Consider the following 13738-nt stretch of genomic DNA (forward strand, 5'->3'; position numbering starts at 1 on the left):
TGAGAAGGTCATCCTGTGAAGGGGTTGGGGTACCTCTTTGCATTTTTAACTCCGGGACTGCGAAGCTGTGAGGAAGGACTGAAGCAAACACAACTTGCTGCCATTTCCTAACAGCGTTTCTTGCGTGAAAATGGGGTCTCTAAATCGTTGAAGAAGAGTAAAAGAGTGGTGGGCATCTGTAAAACTGTTTTATGTTGCCAGGCAAAGGTGCAGAACTGAGGAGTGTGCATATGATTTTAATGAAAGTTCTGTCAAAGTTCCCAATGTGCCCCGGGTGTTGAGGCTTTTGCTTTACAAAATTCAGAACTTTAACAGCAGACTTTCCCTACACATTTTAACCTACAGTTATGCAGGAGGAAAATACTTTGCAAGAAGAGAGTAGCATGAAGGATCCTTCCTGCACAGCTTGATGAGCTATGGGATGAATTTCAAACTGTAAGATTTGGAAAAATAATATTCACTCTTTTTGTGATGTAAAGGTGATTCCAGCCCAGACAACAATGGAGTTGTTAGGACTGCCTCCTAACTTTGTCTTTTAAGGACAACTTTCATCTTCTTTCTGAGATTACTTCAACAGTCAAATTATAGAAAAAAAAAAAAAAAGAGTTCTTTAGAAAACCTATTTTGAATATAAAAATGTTTTTAGGGAGACGGGGAAAACAAGGGGACAGAACATAAGTTTGGAAATCCAGCTAGTGTGCCCTTTCTATCAATAAAGCATCAGATATATGAATATGGCAAACATGACAAAGAACACAAGATTCAACTGGCTGGTTTGACACCATAACCTGAGCATAAAATCAAAACAATGCAGTATTTTGAAAGTAGTAACTTATTAGATAACCTCTTGTAATTAATCCTTGTAAAATGACTTCTGGTGGTCTTAGATAAGAGCTAATCTACAGGGACAGGCACCCTACTGAAAAGTCATTAAGAATATTTTAAAAAGACTGTCAGGCATTTGGTAGGTCTCCTGCTGAATTTGTGTCTGACCTGATTAAAAAAACCCAATACAGTTATCATAATCACTGGTCATTTCTACAATAACTGGAGAATCCCACAGTTTAAGTATTCTGATTTTGCTTTTGTTGGCAGCCTTGATATTCAGTATGTAAAGAGTACAGTGAGCATTGCCAGTGTTCCTAAACAGCAGCAGGAAGAGATGCGGAGAGGATTAAACTGGAAGATGTAGAGGTATCACAAAAATATGGAAGTATGAGGAAGATGATGAAAATGGAAGACATCAGAAGACCCTGGGCTCACGGGACCTGGCCTTGTCATGGAAAACAAGCAGGAATAGGAACAAAGTCCGCTAAAATCAAAGCATCGTTTCTCAGAATGATACTGTAGGTATCCATCTGACAAATTACTGAAGAAAGATTAGCCATGGAATAGAGAAACTTTAGTGAATACTGAGAGAATTTAGTGAATACTGAAGGCTGAAATACTGAAGAATTTTTCAACTCAAACTACTCAAGCACAGAGCACAGAACAAAGCAAAATAGAAGAAAACCCCAATACTGACTGAATCCCATATGAGCTCTGGCACTTTTGAGAAAAAGTTATGGTTACTGTAGGTTTGTCATGGGTAATAAAGGCCTTTTAAAATTGAAACTGTAAAATGGAGTAGCCATCATCTGAATGGTCTTTAAGCAGCCTCACTGCTCAGTACCAAGGTTTTGTTCGGATGCTGCAGTCCATATTGCTACGGCCTCAGCTATGCAGGCACTTGAGGGAGCTGGACTTCAGGAGCTGAGCCAAATCCCTCATCCCAGACTTACATAAATGATGAAAACACAAAATGACAATGTCCAAAAAGTATAAAATGGTAGCTGGGCATATTCTATTCCATTCCATTTCCTAGCATTTTCCTTTTTTTTTTTTTTTTTTTTTTTGGTCTTTTCTGTTTAATTTATTGGCTTTTTTTCTTGCTGTTTCCTGTTCAATTTGCTTCACGTGATTAGCACAGTAAAACTGTCTTTGGAAAGGTTTAGCATGTGCTCCATACCCAAAACCATGCAATGATTCAGTAAAATAAATATACATGATTGCCTGGAATGCTTCTGTCAGTTCTGTAATACAGAGCTTGCAGGAATAAGATTCTTTTCTTTAAAAGATATTCATAGAAGCAATGAAGCTCAGAAAACCTTACTTTGCTGAATGTTTTTACTAAGCTGCTCCAACGAATAACATTTTGGAGCTTTTTTTGTTTGTTTGTTTGTTTAATTGATGTTTGACACACTAATTAACCATGAAGTATTTCATTATGAATATTAAACAATTACCATGGCAGAGGCCAATGAAAAAGCTCCCATTTCTTGAGATATCTGCAAACGCTGCGTTCTCCCAAATGGCACAATTGTTTTTCTGACTCAAACAGAGCAGCTACTGAAAACTGGTGAGCTGTATGACTTACTGAGGATTTATCAGGATAGACACCGGCTCGTAGCAGAGATGCCTTCCAGCTATCCACCTCCTCTTGGGAGTCACAGGCTAGTTCAAGGAAACGGTAATCCTTGTAAACATTCCTAGAACAAAGAGCACCACACTGTAAAACCAGAATCTTACTGCTTTGTATCGTGCACACAGCATTTTACATAAAAAATCCTTTGGGATCAGAAATAATTTGGTAGTTGTTTTGGACAACGGCGTTTATGAGACAGGTGCTTGTTTAATAATTACATGGAGTACTTAAAAATATCTTACAACGTTACAACACAGCTCTGGAAATAACAATTATCTGAAAGCACCGTGAAACTGCTCCAAATCAATTTTCCTGCTTTTCTTTTTTTTTTTATTTCCCAAAATGGGGCACAATTAGGAGAAGTAAAACTGTTGTGCTACAGAGGACAAACACGTAAGGCATTCCAACAAAACTGCATTCTGAAACTGATGGCTGCTGTAACCAATACATATCAGAATAACTAAGGATGCAACTTCTTGCCATGTTAGGTCCTTCTGATGGATCCTTTTGACTTTCAGACACCGTCAGTAAAATGGGAAAAAAAAACAGTGACAATCAGAATCTTTTAACATCTGCCATAGTTGTAAGAAAACCGAGATGCATTTAAATAATACCTACTGCAGGTAATTAATGTAACTAGATAAGTACAAGCATTATGAACGGGGAATCACATAATGGAAGAAAAGAGAAAGAAGGAAAAATACATAATATGTAGGAAGGTGGTACTTGCAAATTCTCCAGTAAATAGAACATATTTTCCCCTTACGGTTTAGCCATTAGTTTCCGAATTCATAGTCTATATACAGACCAGGTTGCTATAAATTTGTCAGCCAACAGTCTTTTTAGGAAAGGCCACAAGCTTTGCTGACAAAGGTTATGAAACCACATTTTGCCAGATCTTAAAAGCTGCACAGGAATCGATCTTCCATTGCAACCAGACTGTTTTCTTTCCTTAGCAAGCTATGGAGAGGAGGGAGCGAAGGGCAGCAAGGAGGGCTCAGAGACATTATTCAAGCTTCAAAGAGAGCAATGACAAGGGGTTCTCATAGCTCCATTATGCAGCTAACAACGTCATTCCTGCCACATATTTTGAGGGAAAAAAGTGAACACCCTATAGAACTTGGAGATTATTATTACCATCACTGCCTGTGCAGATTTCTGTAGCATTCAGGGGCTGGTGGGATTTCACCTTCATGCTGCTGGAATACACCTGAAGAAGTACTGCTAACTCAGACCAGAGAAAGCCTCAGGCACCTCTCAGTGCCAGGCAGGGCAGCATGCCTGCGTTTCCCTCCTAGCAGAACCAGACAGAGCACAAGGAGGCAGAGAGGCACTAACGTGGCACATCCCACGGCTTAGGCACAGCCACTGGCAGAATGAATGATTGAAAGCTCTACGTATATCTTTTCTTCATTAGAAATTAGAAATTAAATCATTTACTACTTTGGCTCCAAATGCACTTATTCTGCCTTAATGCAAAGGATGGCTTGAACAACCTCTTCAGATGCTGTTACCTTGAAGCAATGATAAAACACTTGAATTGATCTGTGGAACTCAGAGTCAACATTCACAGAATAAAAGACTGAATGAAAACAAACAAACAAAGATCGATATGAGATCACTAAAGAAAAAGTGCCTTAATTTATTGTTAGGAGCAACTTTTACTGAGATAAGTTTTTTTGGCTGAGATAAGTGAGCAGCTATAACTCTGACGGAAAGGGAAGCTGAAATGGCAGCAGGGCAGCCTCAGAAAAGATGACTAAAAATAACAATAGAGCACATAAAGACTGTAAAATATAGTGATAGGGAAGTTCCAAAAATACTTATCTGCAAGAGCAAAACAACATGACACCAGCTTGTGAAAACATTTTTTCAGGATTGTCATGATATATATTAAACTTCTTGGCATTTGGTGACTTGCTACAGCAAGCATAGCTGTGTGAGAGGGAATTTTAGCTGACCACTTTGAACAGATGGGAGCTGGCAGTCCTGCACTCCTGTCATCATACGCAGAGCCTTCCTAGGCTTAGTGGCACCTGATGAGCAAGCTGCTGGATGTCTCTGGCCCTCTGAGGCCTCTCACTGCAGTATCTCAGTGCTCCATGACCACTACAGAGGAACACAGGTTTCTGCTTCACAGGGTAAATGAGGAGCTAAAGGGCACACAAAGCTCGCCTTAGCACAGGTAAACGGACACGTGTCTCCCAGAACAGCCTCCTTGCCATTGGACTTCGTTGTCTTTCTTTCTTCTAGAAAGGCTGACAGGCACAGGAGCACTTCAAAGGAAAAAAAAAAATAAAAAGCCAAAGCAACTCCTGAAGAGAGTTTGTCCTTTTACTAGCAGAATCTTACCAAAAAAACCCCATACCATTAACATGTTTTACTCATTAGGAATCCACTGGCATCTCATGGAAAGCTGTAAAAACATTCTTGAAAACAATTCAAATTTTCTGTTTTGTTCTCTCTTCCACTTTTAAAAGTTGCTGAAGATAATGGCACAGAAACAGTTACTACTCAATCCTTACCTACTTATTCCATATGGAATACAATGAGATCATGCTCTCATTGTCATCTCCATAGCAGCTAAATACTTTAAAGAGTGATATAATACAGGATCCCAAGAAGCAAAAATGAGCTCTCAAAAAGACAAGTCTTGTTGATATTCAGGCAACTTTAAGGGACCGTAGAAACAAACAGATGCAATACAATAAATGGAAATATGCCTAGCAGTAAAATTTGCATGCCACATTTCCCTTGGATATTTAACCTTTGTTAAGTTTGAGCACGCAAACAAGGGAGCTGTGTGCAAAGCTACATGCATGTACCACATCTAACTACAGTGCTTCCTTCTGCAGAGTTCATAACTAAATATCCTGTGTAGCACTTGAAAATAGATCCCAAGAGGGAAAAATATAAAAGATTACAATTTATTATCTGCAGGTTTTGTCACACTCTAAATACATATACCTCAAGACATGCATTCCAGAAAAATCAAAGCAGAACTGCTCATGGTGATGAGCAGCCAATTGGACTAAAGGTGCCCATACCAAACGCAGTGCTCCAAGTAAGGCTGCATGGCAGCCTTAACCCCTTCAGCCCCTCCCACCACAGAAGAGTCCTAGCAAGAAAATGCAGCAGTGGATTAAGGGATTTGAAAGCATTCAATAGAAAACGGAGTAGTGGCTGTAAGACTGAAAAGTGAGCCCAGTTGTGAGTTACTGAGATTCCTGTCCCACCAGTCCCAGCCTTGGCTTGTCAGCACTGCACAGGGAGGGTTCCATTGTCTATGCAGCAGCAGAGCTAGAGAACCAGGCCCAACAGTGAAATAATGGAGGACTGAAAATCACAGAGAACTTTCTGGATACTTGCTGTAGTGGAGGCAACACCAACAGAGTTCCCTCCACAGCAGCTGCATGCTGAGACTGCTGCTATCCCACCAAGTGATGCATCTCAAGATATATAGCAGTTCTTGCAACTCCTTAACACCAAGATAAGGTTAAATATTTATCTCCAACAAGCTTGGAAAGATGTTAAAGGTAACCAGTCTATATACGTTACAAATCCTGTTGATATGCGTGCATATAAATAAATGCATATCCACACATTAACTGTATGCACAGACAGCTTTCAGACTGAGTTGGATCTGGAACATTTCAGTAGACAAAGCTGTACTGTATGTGCAGGTGTTGGGGTTTTTTCCTTTTTTCTTTTTGCTTTTTTTGAGACAGAAAGAGAGAGAGAAAATACAAACCAAGATTAAATGCAAAAGCATTTATTCTTTCCCCTAAGCTTCCCTGTATATTTATAGGAGACAGAATAGGAATTAGAGAACATTACTGAAATGTTCGGATTGTGCCTATAGGACAATTCATCTCTAATCCTGCAAAGAACACAAAGCACACAGAACTTAAACAGTGACACTGAAGCAAGTGGAACTATGCGTAGACTGACAGATAAAGGACTGTCTTCCTTTACAGGGCTTTCAAACACCTGAGATGACAGTGTTGGTGAACTCCTCATCTTTGTAGGAGGATGCAAGCAGACTTCAAAATGAACACAAAATCTGGAACCAAATGCAAATTGGACCAATTTTATTGCAAAATAAATGCAAAAGAATGAATCCTGAGGTATCTTTGGTTGAAAATGAGCTTCACATTTAGTGACTTAAAACAAGGAGAAAATAACAGAATCCAGATACACCAAACACACAAGCACAACAAAGATAACCTTAAATAAAACTCCACAGATATCCTCTGCTTATTCAACCTGCAGCTCCACTGGGTATACTCTGCTTCTTTGACCTACTCTTAGTTTGCCATTTTAAACACTTGCAATTCCACAACGTCTGGTTTGACTATATGCACTATTTTTCTTATAAGAAAGCTCTACTAAAGGCTCCATAAATCATATATTTTGAAGAAATGAAACTGACCATCTGCTATGAGTTAACTGCAATGACTAACATTTTCTATCAAGGCATGCCATTTCAGATCAGTACAATGTGAATGTTAATTAAAATTAATTACACATGTCTCTGAAGACGTTTTTCTTAATATCCAGAAAAGCCAAAGAGACAATCTCTGAGACAATGTCGAGAAATAACAGCATTTTGCCATTAAATCATATAAGTGATCTCCCAGAAGTACAGGGACGTCTTCAAGTTCACACACCCAAATACAGACACAAACGAATTTAAGGTGAAAACGAATTGAAGAGATGCTGATTAGCATATAGCCAATCCTGAACAACGGAAGAGAAGTGTAGCCAGAGCTAGCACCAGGAAGGGCAACATCTGTGGTGGTAACAGTAAATGGCACAAAAATACTCCGAAACTCCACAGATAAGAAGGCTTGATCATTTTTGTGGTAGGGGATGAAAGGCTGATTTGGAACCTGCCTTGAGGGCCACACAGATGCAAAAGCAGCTCCCAGCTGTCAGAGCCTCACCACGTACCTCTGCTTGCACAGATGTGGCAGTGATGCACTTTCTGGGTCACACTGAGCAAGGAAGGAGAACTCATCCTGCAAGCTGAGTCAAGTTTACCAGCCATGACTTGGCCTGTGCTTACAGCACCTGTCTGCCTGATAGAAGATCCTACGCAATCCCTCAGGGAATCTTGCAGTGTAACACGCATATAAGATATGGGTTTACCATTTAAGTTTCTTTCTCTAGGAGCCCCTTTTTGCTCCTTAATGCCAGTTTTAGACCACCGATTTCCCATCCTATAATATAAATATTGTGCAAAGAATTCTTGTCAGTAAGGACAAAAATGAAATATTCCATAATAATAATAATATTTATTATTATTATTATTATTAATGGAATGTAGTTGGGGCACAAAGACTAGTTATTCTTCGTGTTTGTATACTTTCCCCATTCTTAGATATTGTACTCACTGGCAGCTTATAGTTTGTTTACAAATCCCAGCAGCTTTTTTTTTCTGGGTTACATTTAGATATATATTTTTTAATTAAATAGATTTTATTTCTTCCTTTTCTAACAGAGAGGGCTGTGAATAGCTTACAGTCCAGCTCTTCCTGGGGCTTAGTTTTCTTAGCAATTCAAAAACAGTAACTAACATACATCTCATCTTAGGCTTTCTCCTTCAGCCTGGCTTCCATCCAACAGCTCCTCTGACCCGGTCTCCTTTCACTAGTTGCCTTTATTTTGGCTGTTTCCCAATTTCCCCTATATATGGATTGCAGTTAACCACTTGCTGTTCATAAGAAAGAATTCAGTACTTAAGGTTCTAATGCATCTGGAGTCCCAGGGAAGAATTATGCTCTATCCCCTTCTAGAGCAAAACTTAGCCAACAACAGGCACCCAAAATAAATACTGTTATACCTTTCACTTCGTAAACATAGCGTTCTTCCCCGGGTCCTACAGGGCAGTGTCGTTTCTTGGGCAGTACAATTCCTGACAGTAAGAGTGCGTTCAGGAGACAATAGCTCTATTTCCAGTCCTGTTGTGTCCCCTCCACATTTTCTTTTGATGACTCTCTCCTTTGTGATCATCTGTTTCTCAGATTAAGGGTTTGTTTCTCCAATAAAACTGCCCCAGACAGTTGGCTCTCATGCAGAGATGTTAGCTCTGTCACACTGCTTCACAATTACTGAGGAGCATTTAGGTCAAAGGAAACTATTCTACTGAAGATAAACAGAACGATCGTTTAATGCTTTGAATTAATTTCTCACATCCTCCTGGTATACAGAACCACAGAGTGAAGGAAAGTAACAGGTTATATTTTTGGTCAGGATCCTGACTGGAAGGAAATACCCAGTTCTACTTCTTTGGCCCCAAGGAAAGAACTGGGTCTGAAGAGGAACAAAGCTTCCTGCATAAGAAAGGCGACTGATAAGTGACCACAGATCCTGAAGGAAGGCAGATTTAAAACTACAGTTCTTATCCCAAACCCTAGTACTTTAATAAAATGCAAATTGGTAAATTTTTATGGGAAATACATGAGGAATAGGCAAAAGATTTGAACTGAAATCCTAGAAGGAAAGTAAATTTCCTGGGATGGGAAGCATTTGTTTGTTCTTGAACTCCGCACAGGAGTCTCACACATCCATCAGTTCTGACAGCAAGGGTGAATCTATATGAGCACATGCGGTGACAAAATCGTCTCTTCTCCACTCTTAGCTCTGCTTCATAAAGTCAATCAGTAGCTATGTCTACACAACAACTTTGCTAGCACTTCATCTCATCATACCAAGAGGGAAAGCCTTACACTGCCTTGTGTTTTCAAGAGAATCAAAAGCTGGCTCCAATCCTTGAGCTCCATCCCTCTGGGAATACTGGGCAGAACTCACAACTAGCACCACGGTGTACCTCATTGCATAGTGAGGATCAGCCAGAACTCAAGTCCTTCACAACATTTTTTAATAATCACTGTTTTCAGAACACAATTACACTTATTATCACTCTGCTTTTCTTAAGAGTGAGCAAAAGTGCCCAATTTCACATTATGTTTGACAGCAAAACTGCACTCATTAGTTTACCTGTCATAATTTCTTATGATGGATAATTAACATAATTTATCTACAGAATGGTTCTTTTCAAACACTGGGAATACACTTGATCTCTTTTCCAGTCTAAAAGACTTGCTAGCAGCTTATTGTGGAGATAGAAAGAAAGGAGAAAAGGATGGTCCACATAAAATAGCACTCGCTTTCTTGAGAGCCTTAAGACACACATTGCTCGATCCTGCAGCCCCGCTTCAGTTGCTTAGAGCAGATTCACATAGACAGACACTGCCTAAAACGATCCAGGGGTCAAAGGACACTTTCTCTAATGTACTTGGCTCTAGTATCTAGTGCTGCTAAGGTAAGTAAGCTAGAGAAGCCCATTCACAAAGGTCTTCCATGACATCTATAAATTAAGCACGTGGGCCCACTCAAAAACTTTGAATAAACTGTTAAGATTGCTGAAAAGCATAACTCTACCCCAACCCCCCCCACAGCCCTGTTCCTTAAGCAACACTCTATCTATTTCACACCACGGGTTTTCTTTTTTTTTTTTTTTTTCACTATATATATTTTTTAACCTTCTAATTAGAAAGTAACGAGAAAAGAATTTAATTATTTCACAATGCTGGCTTTTCATAGCTGCACAATTATGTACATTCCATGAGAATTTATCTTCACTGTGAAATCAATCGTCACAGTCTCCATTTACTCTACATTACCAAGTCACATTTGATTCCTGTCAGAAAACTGTTGACTTCTGCAGTAAATCAAAATGACAAATACTGTTAAGTTTCCTTCTGCCTCTATCCCCTCCACTCCTAACTCAAGATGGTTTTTCCTTCTACGCAGTGAAATGACCGTTTTCCTGGTAACTGTATTTCAGAACTGGAAAGGTTTTCATAAATGGAAAAAATGCAATGCATAATCCAGGAAACTATTGAAATGTACAGTATCAGAAACATATGGCCGTAGCAAAATACCTATGCAGTGAGGAGCTGGGAATGAAAATGAGAACAAGCTGATTAAAAATTTTCTCCTAAACAGATATTCCTTGAAAATTAAAATATTTCAATAGGACATTCAAAGAACTCACAAAATCAAGGGGAAAAAAACACCCTACAGGTTATGGAAAAAGGAGATATGGAATAATCTCCATGCTACCGTCAGTCACTCTGGAGCAGATGATTTTGCCTTTGTTCTTTAATGATCCACATCTTAAATAGCAAAATGTTTCCACAACCAGAACCCTCGGTGGGCAAACTCAGAAAGCTGATTTCTTTCCCAATTACAAGGTTTTACAGAGAAAGTAGAAACTAAGTTAATCATTACATGAATTTTGACAAAGCAAACAATATGTGGTGCCCTCTATACTCGGAAAGCAGATCAACGTAGTAGCATCGAATAAAATAACAAGGAGACTCCTCATTTCAACAGATTTTTACCACTTTCTTGTTTCAGTTTCCCCGGGAAACTGGGAAAGGGAACACGGTCCCCTGCTGAGGGCTGGATCGCTTTGCTCAACTTGCAGTATCTCTACTTCTGCTGAAGCAATCCATGAATTTCGGAGACACCGAAAAGCAAACTGATACTCAACTTGTTTTGACTGATTTGTGCCAAAAGGCAAATTTTTGGAAATATGAAAAAAAATCAGCTGCTTCACAGTAACAGAGGGGCTGCTGTTGTAATTAGAATTCAATGAACGTTTCTTCAAGAACAAGTTCTGCCTCCTTTTAAGCTGGAGGACTGTCTTTGTAAACAGCCTCTCCCAAGGCAGTTATTTAGTTATCTTATCGCTGTGCTGTCACGTCTCAACATGCCCATATAGACATATGGGTGTTTTTAGAGCAGCCTGCAGATGCTGGAGGCTCTACTCAGAGCCCAAATGGGCACGGTTATCACAGACATGGCAAACATTTTGGACATCTGACTTTGAGATCTTTGCTGTCTGGTGTGCATGAAGATCCACTGAAAATGCAAATGTGCAACTAAATAATGCTCAAATAAATCCCAAAGTTGCCAAAGGAAATGCATGCTTATCTTGGATTTTCACGGCAGTTTAGCGATTGATATTTAAGATGATGACAGCATTCAAATGTTAGTCAAACAAAGGAGAAACAATGAGGCTAAACTTTACAGATTTCTCATGGAAGGCTGACATCAAGCCACCATGACAGCTATCCTTCCTGACCAAAGTATGTGCAACGATGGGACAATGGGCAAATCACACATCTATAGCAGAAAATCATAATTACATTAATTTCCAGCATCTGAAGAGAAAAGATGAAAAGTTTTGCAAAGTTTTTTTCTGTGCTCCAGAAATGCTTGCTGGGAATAAGATTTCAGAGACGTACTTTCAAAGGACATCTCTTGGCAAACAATGTCCACATGTGGGTTAGCTGAGATGTCAGCAAATGTAGGCAAAGCCTCCTTGGGGCAGTTCAGAGTGAGACTCACATTGCATCCTCATGTTTCTGGAGCCAGCAGAAACTTGACAGGCCAGAAATCCTGTGCTTTGCTTTTGCTTTGCAGGAGGGAGGGGCACTTCTTGCTTCTGAAAGAACTATTTCTGGCCAGTTCAGGAGCAACAACAGCTGGCTCTGCAGGGAGCCACATCCAGCCCTCATCATCTTGAACATCTGAACATATTGCCTAGCTTTAGTGACTGGAGGGGGAGTGGATGCAAAGGGACTCAGCAGAAAAGGAGAAGAAAACAATGGCATTGGTGAATGCTACCACTAAAAGGCATTTTACTTATTTTCCTGAAGAAGCAATTACAGAACTTGCATTTCATCTGCTGCAATGCAATTCCACTGATCTAAGTGCAAATGCAGTAATAAATCAATAAATAAATAAATGAAAATACAGGCCATTTGTGTGCCTTTAAGTATGCTCATGCTTTCTTGACTTAGTTGTGCAGTTATCTGAATTGGCTCTGTCCCCTTAGTGGGCTTCCTCAGAGTGACCAATCCCTCAAATCAGAGGACAGAGTCTGAAAGAAAAGTCTGAGGCAAAACACTACAAAGCAAAGATTCCAGTGAATTGAGAATGCAGAGCATTTTCATTTGTTCTCCATCCAGCTGTATTTAAACCCAAACAAACAATAAAACGACGCTCAAGACAAGCAACTTTTTCCACTGGAGAAAGTGGAAAGCAATGACGCTTTGGTGATTTACACCAGTTGAATCTGGTCACAAGGTACAGAAGTCATGAATGTTTGGTGAGCCTAGGAGACTGCCAAACAAAACAAAAATAGGATCAGGAGATGATTATTCAGCCATACAAAAAACTAAATGACAAATCACGGAGCATTTCACCTCATGAGTGGCCAGGAGGATGGACACTAACCTTTCAACCCATCATTATGCAACAGCAAAAAAAGCAGATAAATCAAGAGTTTCAACATTTTGTTCACTCAACACAGTGGAAATAGTGGAACTGCAGTCCCAGTTATTAAAATGCCCAGTCAGATACACCTTTATCCAATTATCTGCAGAAAAACACATTCTCTTACCTCTGCTCCGTGTTAAACAATGCAAAGATATGTTTGCTGGACATGAAGCTCTTTTCAACATCACGCACTTTCAAGTTGTCCAGAGGAAGCATGTACTTCTTCTCTTTCTCCTAGGAAAAAGCAGATCAAACCAACACTGTAAGACAGCTCAAAGAAGTCTGATACCATGCTCTGTTCAGTCAGCAGTATCTTCAGTACATTTATTATAAGAGTATATCTCAAATCTAAATGTCTAGTTATCTTTCACAGACATAGCTGCAAGAAAAATGAAACATTGGTCCCAGTTGTTTTTCTCTGATCCTATTAAAATGTTTCTTAACAAAACCAAAAAAGCCCACCAGAAATAAATAAGCATCTACATTTTTACTTCTCCCTTCCTCTGAATTCTAAAAAGAAAAGATGCATTTGACTAAAAGGAATCTAATCAATACAGAACGCTCCTACCACGTCTGTGCAGCAACTGGAGTAAGCTGTGATATAAAATTAATCTATTCAGAAGTACTATTATTAGGCTTTTTTGGCTGGCATTTGATGATCCCTGGGATATAATTTCTTTCCAGTAGTCCAGCGTACAAAATCACAGAAAATCAAATATATACATTGCACATAAACAAAATTGGACTCCACTCTAACCAGCTCGCTATCCATATAACAGGCATTATCTACTCTCTCTTGCTGTTGTGAACTCTTATTTATTCTCTCATGTATTGCACTCTCATTAGCAGCATAGGCTCATTTACAGCACAGTTGGTACAATTTCACCTTTTCTAAGTTTCAGGCTTCTGGTCACTCTA

At 39.4% G+C, this 13738-nt stretch overlaps 1 protein-coding gene across 24 annotated transcripts in view; it reads right to left on the bottom strand.

Moving 5' to 3' along the window:
- Nucleotides 1–13738, bottom strand: part of DNM3 (dynamin 3) — a 166801-nt gene that overhangs the window by 51464 nt on the left and 101599 nt on the right. For 23 of the 24 annotated variants that reach the window (XR_005861932.2, XR_005861933.2, XM_040704989.2 and 20 more), the window contains 2 exons: nucleotides 12945–13054; nucleotides 2417–2528 (listed from right to left, as the gene is read on the bottom strand). Coding sequence is in view for 22 of the 24 variants with exons in the window: in XM_040704989.2 (XP_040560923.1) it covers nucleotides 2417–2528; nucleotides 12945–13054 (222 nt within the window). In the remaining 2 variants the exon portion in view is untranslated. The remainder of the gene's footprint in view (nucleotides 1–2416; nucleotides 2529–12944; nucleotides 13055–13738) is intronic. The other variant, XM_040704992.2, reaches the window with a different exon arrangement.

The sequence above is a fragment of the Gallus gallus genome, chromosome 8 (assembly GCF_016699485.2).
Source record: "Gallus gallus isolate bGalGal1 chromosome 8, bGalGal1.mat.broiler.GRCg7b, whole genome shotgun sequence".
Lineage (NCBI taxonomy): Eukaryota > Metazoa > Chordata > Aves > Galliformes > Phasianidae > Gallus > Gallus gallus.